General features: G+C 42.7%; 1 protein-coding gene across 3 annotated transcripts in view; it reads right to left on the reverse strand.

Annotated features, from left to right (window-relative positions):
• The window catches only part of MAP4K5 (mitogen-activated protein kinase kinase kinase kinase 5), a 129,498-nt gene that overhangs the window by 42,809 nt on the left and 62,805 nt on the right, over nucleotides 1-23,884 (reverse strand). For all 3 annotated transcript variants that reach the window (XM_070749142.1, XM_070749136.1, XM_070749128.1), the window contains exons 4-8: nucleotides 14,489-14,579; nucleotides 13,905-13,969; nucleotides 10,953-11,008; nucleotides 1,780-1,827; nucleotides 1,316-1,358 (exon numbers count right to left, since the gene is read on the reverse strand). In XM_070749142.1, the coding sequence (XP_070605243.1) occupies nucleotides 1,316-1,358; nucleotides 1,780-1,827; nucleotides 10,953-11,008; nucleotides 13,905-13,969; nucleotides 14,489-14,579 (303 nt within the window). The remainder of the gene's footprint in view (nucleotides 1-1,315; nucleotides 1,359-1,779; nucleotides 1,828-10,952; nucleotides 11,009-13,904; nucleotides 13,970-14,488; nucleotides 14,580-23,884) is intronic.

Consider the following 23,884-nt stretch of genomic DNA (forward strand, 5'->3'; position numbering starts at 1 on the left):
TTTTTCTCTAGATTATAATATTTCAAGAGAAACTCTAGAAGCGTAAGATTTTCCTGTTTGCAAGACAGTCTTAATTCTCCTATCAAAAAAGGGTCAGATTTTTCAGTAGCTTTTTTTCCTCTTCCTTATCTTGTGCAAGAGAGACTTACACAACTCACTTTTCTCCTTTTCTCTAATTAACTAAATTCTTTAAACAAATGAAATATTTAATAAGATTGTGGGACTGCCATTTTAAGGCTAGAGAAGGGTTATTTTGAAGATATCCACAGGCATTATTGATGTCCTCCAAACACTTGAAATATCTCTTATAAGTCCACCCCAAGTCTAGAGAAGACTCAGAATATTATAAAACGTGGAATTCATTTTATGAATGGTTAGAAATAAGGACAGAAAAATAAAACTACAGTATAATAATCCATTACTTATAAAAGAAAAATAATATTATTAAATTAGTAACTTGTTGAAGGTATATATTGAAATAGATGATCTGAATTGGTTGAAATATTGTAATATTGATTAAAATAAGGCGGTAAAAAGTAGAACAAATGTGTATATAAAATTAATACCCAGAGCAAATCTTTGTATACCGACTGTAATTGCTGTAAGAAATTTTTTCTCTTTTAGAGAGAATGTGTTTAATGGACTGAAACATCGCAATTTTAATATACTTTTTCTAGTTTTTTGTCTTTTTTCCCTTTGTTTTGTAGATGTGTTTGTGTTAATATTTCTCTGTATGTTAAATTCATGTATATATATTTGTGTATTATTATTATTTTAATGTTTATATTCCAATAAAAATTATTTTTTTAAAAAGAAATACCGGTACCTCTTATAAGCCGACGTGGCCAATGGTCTAGAGTTTTAAGAAACAGTAAAAAATACAGAGTTGCAATTCAACTCTATATGTAGTATATGATAAAAGATTATGGAAGTCATTATGAAATTATATCATGCATTGTTATGTATATATTATATATGCTTATATATTGTATAAGCATATATAATATATACATAACAATGCATAATATATTATATATTTCATGAACTATGAATTATAATTATTATATTATGGAAAGCTATAGGGGAGCCACTTTGGTGTAGTGGTTAAGACATCACGAGGCCAAGAATTCTACTCTCACCTTAGGCACAAAACGAGCAAAGTGACCTTGGGCCAGTCTCTTTCTTCCAGCCCAAGGAAGGAGGCAATGAGAAACCACTTCTGAAAAACCTTATCAAGAAAACAATAGGAACTTGTCCAGGCAGTCAGACATGACTGAATGGAAGGGGGGGGGGGGAGAAAAGTTAAGTCACCTACCTAGCTTGATGTCCCCGTGGTCAGTCAGTAGAATATTTGCACCCTAAAATACAAAAATAATTCAAAAGTGTAGGTTATTTATTATCCCATGAGCTGCCTCTATGTTGGTTGAGGCAGGCAGGATTCCCTTGAGAACCATTTGTTGGGGGTCAAGGGAAAGGGAGGGTTTTGCCTTTTCTTTCTGCTCAAGATCCCCATGTAAAATTGGTGGGCCACTATGTGACACAGAATGCTGGACTCGATGGGCTTTGGCCTGATTCAGCATGGATCTTCTTAGGTTCTTATGAAGAAACTATTTCAGAGTAAATATAGGGAAACGGTGGCTATCTATGTGTTAATCAACCACAACTCCTAACGATCTACAGGACCAATAACGAAGGATACTGGGCATGTTCTCCAACATTTGAATCATAGATCTCTCACTACTGGGCCACAAGCTAAAGATCTTTTTTAAAGCCACATACCTTAATGTCACGATGCATTTTGCCTTTCATGTGCAAATAAGAAAGTCCCTGAAAAAAACCAGAAAAAGAAAGAATTAATATAAAGATATTATATTATATAACTATATATCATAATTTCTATGATATTTAAAAAAATCTAAACTATCTGAACAAAAAGGCAGGATGATATTTTAAATACTGTATGTGCATTGCCTAATCTCCTGGCAATTTAGAACAAAATCTAAGGTATGAATTTTAACATTGTTATCTAACAATTTTTGGGATAAATTGTAATTTTATGCCTTCAGATAATGGTGGTACTATAATTGCTATCATCCCCAGTAAGATGGTCATTGTCCTTATTGGTTGGTTATGCTGAAACTCTTTTTTGACATATGTAGAAGGGAGCAGATTTAGAGAAAGCAGAATTACAGAGTTGGAACATCTTTGGAGTCATCTAATCCAGTGTTTCCCAACCTTGGCAACTTGAAGATATTTGGACTTCAACTCCCAGAATTCCCCAGCCAGCATTCGCTGGCTGGGGAATTCTGGGAGTTGAAGTCCAAATACCTTCAAGTTGCCAAAGTTGGGAAACACTGATCTAATCCAACCCCCTGCTCAAGTAGAAGACCCTATATCAGTGATGGTGAAATGTTTTTAGTTCACGTGTCAAAAGAGTGTGCACGTACACACGAGTGTGTGTGGGTGGCCACACTCATGCCCTCCCCCGCACATGCACATTCCTCTCAGTGCCCACTGCACATGCGCACAGGCCTCACAATGGACTCCTGAAGCCAGGGGTTGGCGAAAAACCTACGGACTCCTGAAGCTGTTTTTTGCTATCCCCTGGCTTCAGGGTGCTTCCCTCAAGCCTGCGAAGAGGGAAAACGGCTGAAAGGAAAGATGAAAATCCGCTGCTCAGCGTGCACATGCGCATTGGAGCTGACATAGGGCAACGCCTTGTGTGCCCTCTGATATTGCTCCGTGTGCCACCTGTGGTACAAGTGCCATAGGATCGCCATCACGACCCTATACCATTCCAGACAAATGGCTGTCCAAACTCTTTTAAAAAGCTTCCAGTGATGGAGCACCCAAAACAACAACTGTTCCACATATTAATTGGCTTGATAAAGGGAAATTCCCAGCGGCTGGTTAGGTCCCACAGAGTTGGCCTTCTCCAGGTCCCATCAACCAGACAGTGTCGTTTGGCAAGGCTTAGGGGAAGAGCCTTCTTCGTGGCGGCCCCAGCCCTCTGGAATCAGCTCCCTCCAGAGATTTGTACTGCTCCCACCTTCCTCGTCTTCCGCAAGAGTCTCAAGGCTCACATATGTCAGCAGGTCTGGGGCAATTAGATCTAGCCCCCCTGACTACTAAATGTGATATATGGTTGTGATTGAACTGGTTGATTGATTTTAATATGTTGGGTTTTTAGCTTGTAGTTTTTAACTAATTAAATTTATTTGTACACCTTATTTTATATTGTATCTTGTGAGCCGCCCCGAGTCTTCGGAGAAGGGCGGCATACAAATCTAAATAATAATAATAATAATAATAATAATAATAATAATAATAATAATAATCAGCATAGTGATCTCGTTTGTTTTGTTGCATTGACATAAATAATAATAATAATAATAATAATAATAATAATAATAATAATAATAATAATGACAAATTAAATAACTGTGAAAGTTAGCGGAAAAGGCTATTCAAGAAACTCAAAGAAAAGGGTTATCCTAAATTGGTATTACTGTAATACAATATGCAATGCTTTTGACAACAAAGAAAGGAATTTGATGTTGAGAACAATTGCATTAATAAGACTGGCCCCAAAATGAAAATAATTGAAACTTATTTACTTAGCAAATGGCTGTAGAAAAATGTGACCCAGTATGATGATTTGGAAATTAGTCCCTACACATTCTTGGGTAGAAAGAAATTGTTCAATCCAAGTGCCTATGAGTAGGTGGTTGCTTTCCATTAATTATTAGCTAAGAAATGTCTACATCTTAACATAAAAAGCTCCAGCTGTATATTTGTTGCAGATAACTTGTTACAATAAGTTCTGAATATTGTTACACTAAAGTGCCAAAACATCATGTTAAATATAGTCCTAATACAATTGATGTACAGGTAGTCTTTTGTCTAACCATTACAATTGGAATCAGAATCTCTTGAGTGTAGCAGTCACTAAGCAAGACATCATGTGACCGTTTCATTCAACGACCACAATCTCAGCACTCCCAGTCTGGTTTCTAAGCAATCTTGCAGACTGTAACATGGACAGAGTCCCAGATAAGAACTCTAAGGTGCTCATGGCATTGGGGAATGTGTGTTTTTCCACCAAGAAGCTAAAAATTCTCCCTGACAAAATCAAGCAGGATTTTCAGCCCCCAAGCAGAGAGGTACTTCTATCCAGCTTGTGCTAAGCTTTCCAGGGGCTTTCCTTTCCCAAGGCACCTAATTCTTAATGTACCTAACTGTTCTGCCTCTCTGCCTTATCTACGGTAAGAACCGTTGTACATACCTGAACGGTCTTCTCGATGCACTGGAAGGAGAGTCCAACATGGGTAATTCACCAATCTTATTGGTAGAGACTGAGTTAATTTAAATATTTAAATATGAGGTAGTCACCGCCCCTTAGCAGCCCCCAATACCTCAGTTTTAAAAACGAAGCCAGTTTAAGGATAACCTGTTTATTGAACAATAACCATATAACCTCATAACAGTGTAAATTGAATCTCAAACTCCAGCGACTTGGCGAAACAACCATGCCGGGTGGGTTTGGACTCTCCTTCCAGTGCATCGAGAAGACCGTTCAGGTATGTACAACGGTTCTTCTCCACTGCATCTGGAAGGAGAGTCCAACATGGGATATGCCAAAGATTACTGCCCATGGGAGGGAAAAGGCTGAGCTACGGTCGCAGGAGTTGAACACACTTGCTGCAAAACCCGTCTCCCAAACGAAGCTTCCGCCGAAGCTACTGAGTCCAGTTTGTAATGGCGTATGAAGGTATTAGGAGACGCCCACGTAGCCGCCCTGCAAATGTCCTCAATGGACGCCTGAGTCCTCCAAGCCACTGAAGTGGCTGCACTTCTAGTGGAATGCGCTGTTACCCCGGTTGGTGGTACTTGAGACCGGGCCTTGTAAGCCTCCTCAATACAGTCTTTCAGCCAGCGACTGATGGATTTAGCTGACACTGCCAGACCCATTGATCGCTGACCAAAGGACACAAACAGCCGCTCAGATTTCCTGAAATGTCCAGTCCGTCTGATGTAGATTTTCAAGGCCCTCCGAACATCTACCTTGTGCCATCTCAGCTCAAGAGGGTGCTGTCCATGTGTGCAAAAGTCTGGCAACACTAACTCTTGAGCCCTATGAAACCCAGAGTTAACCTTGGGGATAAATGTAGGGTCTAACCTCAAAACTACCCTATCAGGGTGGAATATACATAAATCTGCACGCGTAGACAGGGCCGACAGCTCCGACACTCTGCGTGCCGACGTAATTGCGACTAAAAAGACAGTCTTTAAGGAGAGCAAACGTACTGGAATAGTTCTCATCGGCTCGAAAGGAGGGGCTGTCAACGCCTTGAGTACCAGGGAAAGGTCCCACGTCAGGAATCTGTGTACTGGAGGCGCATGAGTGTTAATCGCGCCTTTAATAAAATCCCTAATCCAAGGATCTTGTGATAGGGAGCGAGCGTGGGGTACCCGGATGATGGTTGCCAGAGCAGCTAAATGCCTTTTCAAGGTATTCGGGGCTAACCTTTTTTCTATCCCTGACTGTAGAAATCGTAAGATTGACACAACCGAAGCCTCCCCCGGATTAAGGTGGTGATCCAAACAAAACTTACAGAAGGCCGCCCAAGTGGCCTGGTATAGTCTTACCGTTGAAGGGCGACGTGCTGCCTGAATGGTGGATATGACCTCGTCTGGCAAGGCTTGCTGTCTCAGACCTGCCCTTTCAAGTGCCAGGCGGTCAGTTTGAACCACTGAGGGTCCGGATGGCAAACTGACCCCTGAACCAACACTACCTCGGAATCTGGAATCCTCCACGGGGAAGACACCGACAGGGCTACTAGGTCCGCAAACCAAGGCCGTCTCGGCCAATAGGGAGCCACCAAGATCATTTCCACCCCCTCCCGAATTGTCTTGTCTAATATCCTTTGAATAAGACACGTGGGGGGAAAGGCATACAGTAACCCCTGGGGCCATGGTGACCATAGGGCGTTGACCCCCTCCGCCCCTGGAGTCGGAAACCGGGAGAAAAACCTCTGCAATTGGGTGTTTGCTGGGGTTGCGAAGAGGTCCACCAATGGAAGACCAAATCGTAGCACTATCTGCTTGAAGAGTGCAGGGTCCAGCTGCCACTCCGAAGGATCCAGAGTGGACCTGCTCAGCCAGTCCGCCTGCACATTGCTGGTCCCGGCAATATGCTCTGCCGTCAGAGAGGCCAGATGAGATTCGGCCCAATCGAAGAGGTCCGTGGCTTGAGTCATGAGGCGATGAGATCTGGTACCTCCTTGATGGTTCAGGTGGGCTTTTGTGGCCACGTTGTCCGTCAGAACCAGGACATGCCTGTCTTGAACCCAGGGAGCGAAGGCCTGAAGGGCTAAGAAAACCGCTCTGAGTTCGAGAACGTTGATATTGACCTGGGTTAAGTCCTCCTGACACCACAGGCCCTGAGCTATATGAGGCCCCATATGAGCGCCCCAGCCCGACAAGCTCGCGTCTGTTGTGATGATCACACGCTCGTGGCTGCGAAGAGGAGAACCCTGGATCAAGGCTGGGGACAACCACCATGCCAGCGACTGCTTGACTGAAGCTGGGAGTCGCACCTTTCGGTGGGAGTGACTCATCTTGTCCCTCTGGGCCGGGAGGAGAAACCATTGGAGGCCCCTCATATGATGGCGAGCCCAAGGCACAATCCCTATGGCTGAGACCATAGTCCCTAGTACCTTGGACAATGTCGCCAATGGTATTTGCCTTTGTCGACGAAGGCTGGTTACCAATCTCCGTATATTGAGGACCCTCTCTGGTGTTAGCGAGACCGTGTCCTCTGCGGTGTCTATGATGGAGCCGAGGTGTTGGATTGATGTGGTGGGATGAAGATGGCTCTTCTCCACGTTGACCGTGTAGCCGTGCCTCTCCAGAGTTTCCCGTGTGAGCGCCAGATGGTGTTGCGCTTGGACCATAGACTTGGACATAACGATTATGTCGTCCAAGTATGCCATAACTCTTATGGACTGGGCCCTTAGATGTGCTGTCAGAATGTCCATCAGCTTCGTAAATGTACGGGGAGCCGAAGATAGGCCGAACGGCATGGCACGGTACTGGTAGTGGACCCCGTTGAGACAAAACCTGAGGTACCGACGATGAGCTGGCCAAACCGGAACATGCAGGTAAGCCTCTTTGAGGTCGATAGAGGTGAGAAAATCGTTGTGCCGAACAGAGGCCAAAATTGACTGCAGGGAGTGCATGCGAAATCTGCGATACCGAATGAAGGTATTCAGGAGCTTTAGGTTTAATATCATCCTGAACCCCCCCGAAGACTTTGGCACTAGGAACACAACGGAATAAAATCCCGTGCCCTTGGCATGTTCGGGCACCTTCTCTATTGCTTGTATGTTGAGAAGGTGTGTTATCTCCAGTTGAAGATGACGTCTTTTGAGTGGGTCTCGCGTTAGTGGACAGGTGACAAACCGGTTTGGCGGGGGCTGCAAGAATTCCAGGCGCAGTCCTCTTGATATTGTGGCCCTTGCCCATTTGTCGGTGGAGGTAATCCTCCAGGAGGCACTGAAGCGTTGAAGTTTGCCTCCTATGGGCTGTAATGGAGCCAAGTCATTTTGTGCGCCTGAAGCCACGTTGGTTCCCTCTAAAAGGACGCCGAGACTGCTGGTATCCTCTGGGCCTATCCTGAAAGGCCGCTCGGTCCCCTCTAAAGGTGGGCTGGCCATACTGATTTTGGGTGTATGACCTATTACCTTGACTCGCCGAGGAAGAGGAATCCCAACGAAAGGGCTGACGGCGAGCGTAAGGATTGGGTCTACGCTCCTGGCACCGGTATGCTCTAGGGAGGGTCTTACGTTTGTCCTTATCCTCGATGAGGACAGGGTCCAAGGCTTCTCCAAAAAGCTTCTCCCCTTGGTATGGAGATGATGCCAGGTTCCACTTGGACTTCAGGTCCGCTGGCCAACTCCTCAGCCACAGGAGGCGTCTGGATGCAAGTGACGCCGCCATCCCTCTAGCCGAAAACTTTGCGGCATGGAGAGTTGCATCCGCAGAAAACTCCGCAGCTGAGGTCCTGACGTAAGCGACCTTCTTCCGGACCTAGGCGGGCCTGTACCTCCTGTAACCACATTATGGAGGCCCTATTGAAAAATGAAGCCGCGGTCGCTGCCCGAAACGCCCAGCTAGCCATATGATGGGATTTCCTCAATAAAATTTCCGCCTTTCTATCCTCCGGCTTCAAGCTGTCACCAGTCTCAGATGGTACTAAGGCCTTAGAGATGAAGGTCATTACTGGCTGATCGATGGGCGGAAATTCTAGCAGCTTTTCCATGTCATCATCCAAGGTATAAAATTTCCTTTCGATGACTGAAGGACCTTGAGCTGCTGCAGGCTGTTGCCATGGGCGTTTGATGCTTTGCCTAAATATATCGGAGGATGGCACATGTTCAGTCTCAGGTTGGGGCTCCTTGAATAGCACTGCTGAAGGCTTAGGGTCCTCTGAGGCCTCGGAGGCCTTGGTTGGACCTGGTAAATCTGCCACCTGCTTAGCTTTGTGTAGCAGAATTTTGAAAAGGGGAGCCTTAAAAAGTCCAGCTTGCACAGGAGGATCTGGAGCTGATTCATCATCTGAAAAATCGTATTCTTTTTCCATGTCCTCCAGGGGAGACGGCTCCTCCATCCAGGACCCCATACCCGAGGGGGGCGGTGCAGCCCACAGGTTCTTGGGCTGTGCAGAGCGGGGGTGTTGGGCAGTTTGTTGCACCCCCACAGCCATCCCTTGTGAGTATACATCAGAGATGAGGCCTTGCAAGGCAGGGGACATCTGCTGCCAGGTATCAGGTGCCACCCGCAACCCAGCCGCAGTGGGTGTAAAGGTGGCAGATGGGGCACTCCGTAATGAGTGGCTGGCAGACCCTGGTCTCTGTTGCTGAGGCCCAGCAGGAGGAACCACTTGAGGCATGAAGTGCTGCCTCTCTGGAGACCATTCCCTCTCTGATAATGTCTCTGATGGTCTCAAATTACATTGGGCTGGTGGATCCCTGGCCTGCAATAAGGGAGAGGTGGTTCTAGGAGTTAAGAGGGCTGCCTCCAGTCTCTGCTCCAACGCTTTAATGCGCCTCTCTGCCTCCTTCATTGATGAAGATGCTTGGGCCTTAGATTTGTCCTTGGACTTCCCCTTGCCTTTATCCTGAGGCAATACAATGGGGGAAGATGACTTCTCAAGGGTCTTTTCCTCCATACTCACAGTTCACAGTTGTTTTTAAACAGCGAGCTCAAGAGACACTTGACAGACACGACTGTCAATGGCCAAATATCAGCGAAAAATGGCGTCTAGGCAATTTAGAGCATAATGCTGCCCAGTGACAGTTGGTCGCACCCAGTGATTGGGCGGAGAGCAACATTACCCGCCCAATCATGGCGGCCGCGGGATTCCTTGCCTTCAAAAATGGCGTTCCCGCTTTTTCTGCCGCTGACAGGTCTCTGGGAGGCTCGCCGGTAAGGGCCCTGCCCCCCCCACGCTCGAATCTGACAGCCGTTTCAAATAGCCGATCCGCGCGGCTTTTCCGGCTCAGCGAGCGGCTTGCGGCGGCGGCGGCTGTCAAAATTAGCCGCCGAACAGCTGAGAGGCGCTGGCTGGGCGCCAAACCCAAGCGCCTTCGTTCCCGGCGAAATTCTTGCCGTCCAAGCTTCCCAGTGAGGGGGGCTGACCCCCTCACCTTCAGCTGGCAGCCGGGTATGGCCACTGAGGCCGGGGACCCAAGGCTGAGTTGCTCCTCGCTGAGCATAGTACCCACTGAGGGAAGGGAAGCTCGAGGAGATTCACGGTGGGGGTGATTCTGCCCGCGGAGGGCAGAGACCCCTTGAAATCCCTTTCCTGATTCACAGCACCTGCAAATAGAAAGGGGAAAAAAACCCAGAAAATTAATAATTTATTATTACTATCATTATTAGTATTATTACTATTATTATTATTACTATTATTACTATTATTATTAATGCTTCATCAGAGAAGCCAACTCAACAGTCTCTACACTAAGACTGAGTTTTTAAAACTGAGGTATTGGGGGCTGCTAAGGGGCGGTGACTACCTCATATTTAAATATTTAAATTAACTCAGTCTCTACCAATAAGATTGGTGAATTACCCATGTTGGACTCTCCTTCCAGATGCAGTGGAGAACCGACAAATCCCAGTGACCGGTTAGGTCCCACAGAGTTGGTCTTCTCCGGGTCCCGTCGACTAAATGATGTCGTCTGGTGGGACCCAGGGGAAGAGCCTTCTCTGTGGTGGCTCCGACCCTCTGGAACCAGCTCCCCCCAGAAAACCCACCTCTGCTGTCAGGCATGGGGGAATTTAAACATCTCCCCCTTGCCCATGTAGTTTTTGTGTATGATTCGTGTGTTGTTTTTTATATATTGGGGTTTCTTTTTTGGACTTTTTAATCTAAAACTGTAATCTAGATTTTTAAATATTAGATTTGTTACTATGTACTGTTCTTCACCATTGTTGTGAGCCGCCCCGAGTCTGCGGAGAGGGGCGGCATATAAATCCAATAAATCTAATCTAATCTATTCACATTTTCAGATGAACATCTTTGAACTGGAATTCCTAGAAACTGAAACTACACCAATCCTGTGTAGTTAATATGCAAAAACAGAGAAATATTAAGTCCTATCCACATTTTTATGACTTTATCTCTGTTATTCTTCCCCCATTTCACTGATTCACATGAACATTAAGAAGAAGCCACTGTTATGGAGTTGATTTAGGCTATCACTTTAGAAGCTGCTATTTACTTTGAGATGCATAGATATACTTTAATAGACACATGCAAAATACCTGATTTGCTTTTGATAAATACAGAGCAATAGCCGACGGAGTATGAACTCTACTCCCCCATCCTAGTTTAAATCACAGCTCAGAAAGAAGTGACTTGGTGACTTGAGGCAATTCATTACCTGCAATGTCTCTCTGCAAACATATGCAATCTGTAACTCCGAAAGAGGGCCCGTTACTGAAAGGAAAAACAAATTTACAAATCCTAAATATGCAGCACCAAATTCTTGATTAAATTAAATTAACTAAAGCATCAAACAAGCCAAAGAACCAACCTCACATTACTGTAATGCAGTGGTTCTCAACATTCTAATCCCGCGATCCTTTAATACAGTTCCTCATGTTGTGGTGACCCCCCAACCATAAGTCTTGTGCCAATTCTCCCAACAAAGCTTTAAGCTGATTGGCAGGAAGGTCAGAGGGACACCCCCACTGTAAACGCCTGATTGGTCGGATGGTAAAAATATGTTCCAAAGTGTCAGAATAGAAGCTTTACTGCTCCACATCATGGAAAATTTGTCTTTTCCCATGGTCTTAGGCGACCCCTGTGAAATGGTTGTTTGACCCCCTAAGACAGACCTCGGCAAGTGGCGGCCCTGGGGCTGCAAGCGGCTTGCCCGCTGTCTGTGACTGGCCCGCAGAGGCTGGTCCAACCAGGAAGGAGAAATGAGGAAGGAAGGAAGGAAGGAAGGAAGGAAGGAAGGAAGGAAGGAAGGAAGGAAGGAGAAATGGAGGGAGGGAGGGAGGAGAAATGGAGAGGAAGGAAAGAAGGAAGGAGAAATATATAATATAATATATAATTATATATATATATAATATATATATAATTATAATTTATCATTATAATATAATTAACTCCGTTCTACCCAATAATATACAGTGATACCTTGTCTTACAAACTTAATTGGTTCCGGGACGAGGTTCTTAAGGTGAAAAGTTTGTAAGACGAAACAATGTTTCCCATAGGAATCAAAGGAAAAGTGATTAATGTGTACAAGCCCAAAACTCACCCCTTTTGCCAGCCGAAGCGCCCATTTTTGCGCTGCTGGGATTCCCCTGAGGCTCCCTTCCATAGGAAACCCCACCTCTGGACTTCTGTGTTTTTGCGATGCTGCAGGGGAATCCCAGCATTGCAAAAACGGGTGCTTCGCTGGCAACGGAAGTCCGGAGGCGGGGCATCCCAGCAGCGGCGGTGGGTTTGTAAGGTGAAAACAGTTTGTAAGAAGAGGCAAAAAAAATCTTAAACCCTAGGTTTGTATCTCGAAAAGTTTGTATGACGAGGCGTTTGTAAGACGAGGTATAATTTCCCACCCCTGCCCTAAGGGGTCCCGACTCCCAGGTTGAGAACCACTACTGTAGTGGATGTGGTGCACCACAACAAGAAATAATTAAAAAAAAGATTAGGCTACAAATTCATCCAAGCATGGCACTCAAATTTTCAGAGTGGCATGCCACATGAATTTGGATGCACATACAGCTGTGATAACATCCCCTTTGCTTATCTTTGGTTTAAGTGGCCTGCTATCATGAAGAAAAACTGCTTTCTCTAACAATATCTATACCCTGAGATCTTCCCACAGGCATCGTCATGTGTCAAGAAGACAACTGCTTCAGTGACTAGATTATTTTCTGTGATGCTATCCCAATTACGGAAGCCTCCCCCAGAAATACACATTGTTTTCTGCCTCTCTATGTTTAGGTCCAAAACTAAAATTATAGTGGCAAATAACAGCTATTTTTTGGTCATTTGTTTGTTAGTTTCACAGTTGCCATGTCTGGCTATGTATAACTATTACTTAGGGTGACATGTAAGCATCAGTACGATTGTGACAATGTTGGAAGCATTTTCAAACAATTGAAAGGCTTGCAGTTAAGAGTGATGCAAATTGTGATTAATGTTAAATAAGTGTACTAAAAACATTAATGCATTATCTATGAGTCAGATCAATGCTGTAGGAAGCACTAATGTCAGTTTGGCCATGAGAGAATGTGATTAACTGAAAATAAAAATGGATGCCTCATTGTCCACTTTGTGATATTACCAGAGGATACCCTGTGATTACTACAAGAGTTTTAAATTTAACACATCTGGAAGTAAAAATTTAGAGAAAACTGAATTATGTTTTCATTTAGAACAATATTTCTGTGCCCTGTTTTCTTTGTCATAGCACAGATTGGCAGCCGGTGCTATATGGCTCAAGAGCACCAGGTAATCTATAATACCAGCCTGTTGTAATCTAGTTTGTGTCAACTACAGTCAGCTGATGGGGAAAAAACCAGACTATTTCCTATTAAAGCTTGCTTTTCCAATTGGATAACTATTTTCCACTTCTGCAAGGATTTTACCTAAATGCTTGTTTGCTTTTTTTGACTGATTCTTCATTCTATCAACTTTTGAAGATGCCTCTGCCTTTCTTACATCATTATTGCTTTGGAACCTATTCCCTGGCCATTAATTTCTGAGTTTTAATTGTCTGAACACAAACCCACTGCAGGCCTGGGATCATATTGCCAATTTATTGCAAAGGGGTGGTCTCAAAAGAAAACCAAATAAAAGCATTTTTTCTCAAGAAAGGTCCTTGCCTGTTTGCCTAGACCAGGGGTAGACAAAGTTGGCTCTTTTATGACTTGTGGACTTCAACTCCCAGAATTCCTGAGCCAATCATACCAGCTCAGGAATTCTGGGAGTTGAAGTCCACATGTCATAGAAGGGCCAACTTTGCCTACTCCTGACCTAGACCAGTGTTTCTTAACTTTAGCAAATTTAAGACACAGGGACTTCAACTTCCAGAATTCCCCAGCCAGCTATTCCCCATTATTTGCTGGCTGGGGAATTCTGGAAGTTGAAGTCCCCATCTTTTAAACTTGCCAAGATTGAGAAACACTGGTGTAGTAAACCCCTTGCTCACCAAAGGGGCTTCATAATAGGCAACCACTTTCATGATCAATAGAAAATAACACTGCTATATTTTAAATATTTTTTACAGTAAAATTGTCATGAATACAAAATGGAGGAAAATAGGGAAGAAAAGGGACACAGAAAAAGTAACACAATAATTAAAATTCTCGAATACCATGGTAAATGTCTTGAAGGGACCCTCCTCCACAGTATTCCATACAAATCCATAGCTTCTCATGGCTAAAAAAATAAAGCGGAAATGATCAGAATCAATATTCTAAAACAATCCAAACTGAATAACATACAGCTACCATTCAATTTACTGTTCAGACTGTAGGCCACAAGAATTTCCATTTACAAAACAACAGCAATTGAGCAACTTTTAAATGTGACATGCTGCTATTTCCCACCTACTCTTAAAGCTAAGGGAAGACAGGAGTTTTTCAATTAACAGATGCCCTAAAAATGTGTGCGTGAAATGAGATCAACTCTAGTGAAGGAAAATGAAATGAAATGCTGTGTTCCGGTGAACTGGAAAACAGATCATTTTTAAGTTCAGTGAAAAAATTCACTGTTATGTCATCATAGACAAAGAAAAGCTTCCACACCTAGCAATAAAGCTTTAGTAAACTGCATTTTGCAATAGAGAGCTAACTCTCAAACCACAGCTTCCGGGTATCTTTGCAGATGAATTTGGTTACTTGCAGGAAGTTGGCATAGAAAATACTTCAGGCCAAGATTAAAAGCAGGGGATCTTACCTGAGATAGCTTCCGAAGTATGCTACTATGTTACAGTGCTTGCATTCTTTAACCATATAGATTTCTTGCTGTATTAGTGAGAAATCATCACCTGAAAAAAAAAGTTTATGCAAATTATCATGACGCGTTTTGCAATTTGGAAAGGGATCTTAGGTCATTACTTTGATGTGCTGGCCTTCCGAAAAGCTGTGAAGACCTGGCTTTGCCGGTAGGTCAGGGGGCTGTGAATATTACATGGTTGAACTGTGTATGACTGGTATGCATGTATGTTGAATGGGCTGTTGCCTTGTAGGTTTTTAATATTTGAATTATTTTATATTGTTCTGTACAGTGGTACCTCTACTTACGAACTTAATTCATTCCATGGCCAGGTTCTTAAGTAGAAAGGTTTGTAAGAAGAAGCAATTTTCCCATAGGAATCAATGTAAAAGCAAATAATGCGTGCAATTGGGCAAACCACAAGGAGGGTGGAAGCCCTGTTTCCTCCCAGGAGATTCCTAGAGAGGCCCCATGGAGGCTGCTCCCTGCCTTTTCTGGCCCTGTTTCCTCCCAGGAGATTCCTAGAGAGGCCCCATGGAGGCTGCTCCCTGCCTTTTCTGGCCCTGTTTCCTCCCAGGAGATTCCTAGAGAGGCCCCACGGAGGCTTCGCCCTGCCTTTTCCGATTACAGTTTTGGAGACTCGGGTTTGTAAGTGGAAAATGGTTCTAGAGAAGAGGCAAAAATATCAGTTCTTATCTAGAAAACCTCGTAAGTAGAGGCATTTGTAGGTGGAGGTACCACTGTATTTTTAAATATATTTTTGTAAGCCATTGGGAGTGGGCGACATAGAAGTCAAACAAACAAACAAACAAACAAACAAATCTGCATCAATTACATGTAACAATAATTTGGTAAAGTAAACGTTTCACCTGTCCAGTCATTTCTAACTGTAGGGGGCAGTGCTCATCTCCGTTCCTTAGCCAAGGGAGCTAGCATTGTCCAAAGACATTTCTGTGGTCATGTGGCCAGCATGACTATATGCCAAGCCACATGAAACACTTTTACCTTCCCACCAAAGTACTACCTATTTAGCTATTCTCATATGCACGCTTTTGAACTGCTGGGAGAGCAGGAGTTTTGGGGAGAGGGGATACATCAACAACACATTATGTGCTTTTAGCTGTGGATATAATTTGTAGTGGCAACTGTTCTGGAAGATGCATTCTTTCTTTTCGACTGAGAAAAAATGAAACTTTAAAACACCTTATATCTAACTATCTTAAAACTGGCAGGATCTGCTAGTGATATGTCTACTATGTTTGCAAATTCCATTCATTCCTGCCTTCTCCACCCCCACCCCTATTCCCAAATCCCATTTCAGACAGTTGAGGAAACATTCAAGAGTTAGGAAAAGGAAACAGAGGCTTTGAATCTGAAGAGAAACTTCAATCACATCTCAAGATAACCATTTTGAGAAGAGTATTTTTTTTCTGACCACAACACTATGCAGTCTTTTTTGACTGTACAATACTGAAAAACTGGTAAATGATTTCAATATCAAATTAAATATGAGAGGAAATAAAAAAATATTGCTGTCAAGTTCCAAGAGAGGCCTAAAAGGTGAAGAAATTACTTAATTTGTAAACACTAAAAATGGATGAAGCATCACAGTTTAATTAAGCTGATTAAAAACAGAAGGAAGTTTTTACACTACTACATGAAAAACTATGTTCCGCAAATTAAAGAATTTTCCCCACATCCAACAACCAATGATTTTCTTCGTCCGAGTTTATAACTGACAGAAATCTTTTGAATTGGGTGGACTATGAATGTGTGCAATCAATTACTCAATCAACAAATCAGTCAGTATCAATATGCAGTTTGTGACCAGATATTTGTCACCATATTGCCACATTATAGTATTTATGCTAGAGTTACATCCATATTTTAACATGTACATTTAGTAATGAAATTGAATGATAGCTTATACATTACAAAGGTTTGTTACCATGTTTTATTATCTCCATTGTATAAGCCTCTTAAAAGAAGAAGGGAAAACTTTATTTGGGAAAAAAGGCTCCCTCCAAAGATGCAGACTCAAGTAGCTTCCCCAATAGCTTTGCCCATTTTCATAAATTTAATAATCTCAACAATTTATTGGAACAATAATAGTGCCACAAATTCAACCATCTGATCTTAAAAAACTTTTAAAGAAATATATAAAACGTATTTGTTCATTTGAACAAATCATTAGAAGCTATCAAATCAAGCTAGTATTATTGAGTATAAAAATAAAGTTTTATTGAATTTCACTCATTATACACATTGTCACGATGGCCCTGAACTACACAAACAACATTTGTTGTCACTCTTAAAACCAATAGTTTCCCCATTTTTCTGCCCCTTTACTTCTTCATTGCAACAACATGAGATTAAGGGTATATAAAATGTACCCATGAATAGGTTCCAGCCTAGCAGAAACAAAATGCAATAAAAGACGAAATCAGTACTCTTGATTATTTATAGAACACTATTGGTCTATAAATTAGCTTAGAAATATTTACAGCTGCAAGAACCTTCTCAGCAATTCTATGAAGCGAGAGCATTTACAGGCTCCAGAAGGGATATCAGCCCACCTGGCTATACAGCTCAGCTAGTTTATTTATTTATTACTTGGATTTGTATGCCGCCCCTCTCCGAAGACTCGGGGCGGCTCACAACATGTAAAAGACAAATCATAAGTAATCAACAATTTAAAATTTTAAAGATTTAAAAAACCCCACAAACTAACAGACTCACACACAAGCATACCATATATAAATTCAACGTGCCCAGGGGGGGGGGGGGATGTTTCAATTCCCCCATGCCTGACGGCAAAGGTGGGTTTTAAGAAGTTTGCGGAAGGCAGGAAGAGTAGGGGCAGTTCTAATCTCCGGGGGGAGTTGGTTCCAGAGGGCCGGTGCCGCCACAGAGAAGGCTCTTCCCCTGGGAAGTAGCATGCTAAAGGTGTGTAGAAGCAAGTACACACACTTTTCTGGGACCATGCGTCACCTGGGGAGGAGAAATACTGCTCTCCTGTCCCAGCATGAGAATTAGGTCAGCTGGTGGGAATACTATACACAACAGACATAAGTAAAAATATTGGAAGAACTAGAACAGTGTTGACAAATCTCTGGCACGGGTGCCACAGGTGGCATGCGAAACCATATCTGCTGGCACATGAGCCGTTGCCCTAGCTCAAAGGACTTTGAGGATGTGCATGTGTGTGCTGGACAGCTGATTTTTGACTTGCACAGAGGCTCCGGGAGGGCATCTTTGGCTTCCAGAGAGCCTCCGGGGGGATGGGGGAGGGCGTTCTACCCTCCCCTGGCTCAAAGGAAGACTTTGGAGCCTGGGAAGGGCAAAATGCAAGCCTACTGGGTCCACCAGAAGTTGGGAAACAAGCTGTTTCCGGCCTGCAGAGGGCCTCCGGGGGGTAGGGGAAGCTGTTTTCGCCCTTCCAAGGCATTGAATTATGGGTGTGGGCATTCACGCATTTGCGACAGCACACGCACACACTCTTTCGGCACCCGAGGAAAAAAAGGTTTGCCATCACTGAACTAGAAGCTATAAGCAAACAGAGATTGAAGCACCCAGAACAATGACACTCATCCACAGTTATTGGGGGAAAGGTGAGGGGTTCAAAATGATCTCAGTGCAGGTCTGTGAAAAGGAAACTGGCACATGTAAAAAGAGGAGAAAGGAAGGGCACAAAACAAGAATTTGAAAAAGCAACCAAGCACACATACGATTCTTAACCAAGAATTCCCAAAGCACGTTGCCTAATCTATTGATTTCCTACGAAAATAGACTAACAATCCTGGGCCTAGAAAGCCTAGAATTACGTCTCTTAAAACACGATTTGAGTATTGCCCACAATATCATATGCTGCAACGTCCTACCGGTCAATGACTACTTCAGCTTCAACCGCAATAACACAAGAGCACGCAACAGATTCAAACTTAATACGAACCGCTCTAAACTTGACTGTAAAAAATATGATTGCAACAATCAAGTTATCGAAGCGTGGAACTCATTACCGGACTCAATTGTGTCAACCCCTAACCCCCAACACTTCTCCCTTAGACTCTCCACGATTGACCTCTCCAGGTTCCTAAGAGGTCAGTAAGGGGCGTACATAAGTGCACTGGTGTGCCTTTCGTTCCCAGTCCAATTATCTTTCCTTTCTTTCACCTACCATATATATTCTCTTCCTTTCATATATCCTCTCCTCTAAGTTCACTTTTACCCTTATATATATTACCACATGTCTATTTTCTTCCTATGTATGTGTGTATTGGACAAATGAATAAATAAATAAATAAAAATATAAATTGTACTCAAAATATAATGCACTCAGTGCATCATTTTACTGCTTTTCCAATCTTTGTCACAACTGCTTTTCCTCTGAGAGCAAAAAGGACCAGCAACCCTGCATGCCTCAGTGACTAGAAAAATGCACACAAGCCCCAAAGGACTGGAAATATCTTATGAAGCCTGCTGGTTGCAACTGCTCTGTTCTTTTATGATAAAATAGCCTGGATATGCAGAACCATTCCAATTTTCAAACCAGTGAACTTCCTCAGGGAAAGATGAAAGGAGACTAGGAGGACTGGTGGTGGGAAGGTATCTTTGATGATTTGCCATGCTGTGAAAGAGATCACGTCTAGCTTCCTTAGATTCCATGATTCCTCTGGCGTTCAAAGAAGACCCAAGAAAAGGCTTTACACTCACTGTCGCCCAGAGTTTTGAACAAGGCTGAAGTGCTGTCCCCCATGATAAGCTCTTGTGGCAAAGCAGCAGAGTAATACGCCTTGCGCAAAGAAAGTCCTAGGTTCAGATCATTTCAAGGCACTTTCAACTGAAAGGAATGGTACCATAACAAACGTATTAGTATATAATGAGTCACTAGCACAGCTAAGTTTGAAAGGGGATGAGAAAATTAACAGAGAATGCAATTGTCAATGGCTGCTAATCATGAGGTCTTGTATTTTTGGGCATTTTTTAAAAGCAAAATTTAAGAGAGGGCTTTTATTGTTCAGTTTGCTGGTCTCTCGTCTGACTAGCTACTGAAGGAGCAGGAGGCTGGACCAAACACGCCCTTGGTCTAACTTAGCGTCAGTTCCTCTCATATTCTTAGGATGAGGTAATGGGACAATAAGACTTTTGCCTCAGTTTGTGGCAGGCTGTTTTTAAGGATACCTCAAAAGATTATATAGTTTATAGCCAACCTCTTCTTTTAAGGCTTTTCAGAACAAACTAAATTTGAACAGTTGCCATAAGTAATTTTTCCCAAGATGATAGAATAGAATAGAATAAAATAGAATATAGAATGGAATAGAATGGAATAGAATAGAATAGGCTAAGTGTGATTGAACACACAAGGAATTTGTCTTGGTGCACATGCTCTCAAGTGTAAATAAAAGAAAAGATAAATTTGTCAAGAATCACAGTACATTTAATGATAATCCGGATACAAATAAGCAATCCAATCGTATTAGGAACCAGTCAATATAAATTGTAAGGACACAAGCAACAAAATTACAGTCATACAGTCATTAGTGGGAGGAGATGGGTGATAGGAACGATGAGAAGATTAATAATAGTGCAGACTTTGTAAATAGTTTGACAGTGTTGAGGAAATTATTTGTTTAACAGAGTGATGGCATTCAGGAAAAACCTGTTCTTGTGTCTAGTTGTGGTGTGCAGTGCTCTACAGCAGTGGTTCTCAATCTTTCTAATGCTGCAGCCCCTTAATACAGTTCCTCGTGTTTTGGTGACCCCCAACCATAAGTCTAGCGCCAATCCTACCAACAGATCTTTAAGCTGATTGGCAGGAAGGTCAGAGGGACACCCCCACTGTAAAAGCCTGATTGGTCCAGATTGTAAAAATATGTTCCAAGGCACTAGAATAGAAGCTTTTTCCCATGGTCTTAGGTGGCCCCTGTGAAACGGTCAGTCGATCCCCAAAGGAGTCCCAACCCCCAACAGAGAACCACTGCTCTATAGCATCGTCTGAGGGTAGTAGTTGAAGCAGTTTATGCCCAGGATATGAAGGGTCTATAAATATTTTCATGGCCCTCTTTTTGACCCGTGCAACATACAGGTCGTCAATGGAAGGCAGGTTGGCAGCAATTGTTTTTTCTGCAGTGCTGATTATCTTCTGAAGTCTGTGTTGGTCTTATTGGGTTGTAGAACCAAAACAGACAGTTATAGAGGTGCAGATGACAGACTCATGGTACGTTTGTGTGTATGCTTGCTTTTAATAATGGGTTTTTTAGTGTTTTTTAAATTATTAGATTTGTTCTTACATTGTCTTTGTTATTGTTGTAAGCCACCCCGAGTCTATAAAGAGGGCGGCATACAAATCTAATAAATAATAATAATAATAATAATAATAATAATAATAAATCTAATAATAAATAATAATAGACTCAATGATTCCTCTGTAGAACTCTATCAGCAGCTCCTTGGGCAGTTTGAGCTTTCTGAATTGGTGCAAAAAGAACATTCTTTGTTGTGCTTTTTTGATGACATTTCAGACTTTTAAGCAAGGAGGAGTTATCTTGTCTGGGTCTGGAGCTTTTCCTGGCTTTTGTCTGTGAAATAGGTCTTGCACTTCCTTTTCTATGATCATTAGGGGTGGTGAACCCAATGCTATGGGGGCGGTTGTAGGAGGCTTGGCTGTTTTTTGTTTGTCTGAGACAGGGGTTGTGGAGAGAGGTGGCTGAAGTTTCCTTTTAAACCTGTAGTAAAACATATTCAGGTGTCTGCCAGTTGTTGATTTCCTTCAGCCTAGAAAGATGGTTTGCCATAACCAGTTTGGATTCAGCCACAAATAAGTTGGTCAGCTAGAGTTCTTAATGCCTTGTTTACACAAACTTGTGTCAGGACATATATAGCCATTAGTAGAAAAGATAAAAACTCATGTGAAGAGTAAAATGGATTACAGATGATTAAAAAAATGACTTCGGTTTTCATCACAGAATTTATATATCATAAATCTTTACAAAAAGAAGATGCTTGATTGGAGGGAAAATTCTGAATGCTGAGCAAAGAATCCTGAAATTTCACAAGATTTTTGGATTCTCACTCAAGGTCTGAGTTTCTCCTTGCTAACATGTTGTAAGCCGCCCTGAGTCTAAGGAGAAGGTCGGCATAAAAATCAAATAAATAAATAAATAAATTTTGCTTATTGGTTGTCCTGAAATGTGCACAAAGTGGTGGGCCAAACAATTTATCCAGTGTTGCAAGACACAGCTTCTCACCATTCCTGATTCCCTTAATTAAAAAAAGAAGCAGATCCCTCTATCCAGCTGGCTGGTTGCCCTGTTAAGCTAGCAGTCATGGGAAGCTGTCCCGACTTCTGTTTTTCTCCCATTATAAATGACTTCTCCAGCTAAATAGTTGGACAAATCAAGAACTCCAGACAGCAAGTATTGAAAACAGTTTCTAAGCCTATGCTAAGTGAGAACAATGAATCACAGTATATGATTGGCTATCATTGCGCCTATCATCCTGCAATACACCAGGATAGAGTGAGGGTAGCAATGGTGGAGCTCCCAGCTACTTTACACCACATAACAACACGTTTTATTATTTTATTTGTCAAGTACGTGGTTCATCAGTAGCCATGATAGGGTCTTGCCCAGGGCCACCAAAACAGTGTCCGTGCATATTTGCGGTAAAGTATGTCTGCATGTAGAATATGGCATAAAGTTGTAATCTAACTGAAAAATGATATAATACCACAGAAGAGCAAACAAGAAAGAGAGCAATTAGAATAATCAGGGAGATTAATTCCTTTTCCTCATCAGAAAAAACTAAAATGCTTGAATATACATATCATGTGATCCTGCAAAAAAAAAAAAATTGGGGAGAGGAGCTCAATTGTGGTAATAAGTCTAGGACTACCCGAATTTGGAAACAAGATAATGGGGAATAACATTGAGGGCTTCAAAATCATATATTACAAAAAGAAAATACCTCTACCTACAAACGCCTCTACTTACCAACTTTTCTAGATAAGAACCGGGTGTTCAAGATTTTTTTGCCTCTTCTCAAGAACCATTTTCCACTTACAAACCCGACCCTCCGAAACTGTAACCGGAAAAGGCAGGGAGAAGCCTCCGTGGAGCCTCTCTAGGAATCTCCTGGGAGGAAACAGGGCCGGAAAAGGTGGGGAGAAGCCTCGGTGGGACCTCTCTAGGAATCTCCTGGGAGGAAACAGGGTGGGACCTCTCTAGGAATCTCCTGGGAGGAAACAGGGCCTCCACCCTCCCTGTGGTTTCCCCAATCGCATGCATTATTTGCTTTTACATTGATTCCTATGAGAAAAATGCTTTTTCTTACAAACTTTTCTACTTAAGAACCTAGTCATGGAACGAATTAAGTTTGTAAGTAGAGGTACCACTGTACTTCTCTCTTTTTCAGCCCAAAGATATGAGAAATGGGAGCTCTACTGTTTAAACTATAGCTTCTTCCCTCACCTTTCTACAGTTTGTGCTCTATTCTTGTGTGTGAAACTCTGTAAAATTCTGCATACCTTGACAGGCATGACTCTGCTTACCCTAAAAATTACCTAGAGGAGAAATGTTACTACTAAGTCAGCTTTGCTATTATGCAGACTTTCTTTTTAAAGTATGAGGTGCTGTGGGAGGATAGGAGGCCCAGGTCTGACTGGAAGCCACAAACCCTGAAGTGGAAGTTGTAAATCCCACATCTGTGCAAGAGAACAAGCTGTCACTGATGGTTAATGCAGATAAGATGGCCCAACCACATGCAGAGACTCCGTTGAGGCTCTCACCGCATTACATTTCCTACACTTGTACCTGAGAAATTTACCATTTAGCTCAGGGCAGGCCCAGCCAACAAATAAATTGGCTGAGAATCGGCTCTGGAAACTCATAAATATCAGACACAGATCTAAAGTCAAACACAAAGCCCAATTGCCAGATGGCAGGCTACTAAAATGACAGCAAGCTATTAAAATGGGTTGCAAGAGGGAAGACAGGACAATATGCCAATGTCCAAGGCCTTACTTTGATTTTATTCAAAAGTTACACAACATTCTTGCTGTAAAACCAGCCTTATTTTCTAAGAGATAGATGCAGCTAAGATTTTAGGAATGTCTAAACAAAAAGTGGAGAAACACAACACTGCTCTTTTTTTATGGTGGGGAGAGCTGATCACAATAACTAGAGGGTGGGTAGGGCTTTCTTGAGCAGGATGGCACTCGACAGGGGCTGTGTTACTCAAACATGTATAGTAGTGGCTGGCCTGTCTTCGCATTTCTTGAGAAGAATCAATTATTATTGGGTTTTTTCCCTGTAGCATACGGTTTCCCTGTAGCATACGGAAGAGCCTTCTCTGTGGCGG

The sequence above is a fragment of the Erythrolamprus reginae genome, chromosome 1, assembly GCF_031021105.1.
Source record: "Erythrolamprus reginae isolate rEryReg1 chromosome 1, rEryReg1.hap1, whole genome shotgun sequence".
Classification (NCBI taxonomy): Eukaryota; Metazoa; Chordata; class Lepidosauria; order Squamata; family Dipsadidae; genus Erythrolamprus; species Erythrolamprus reginae.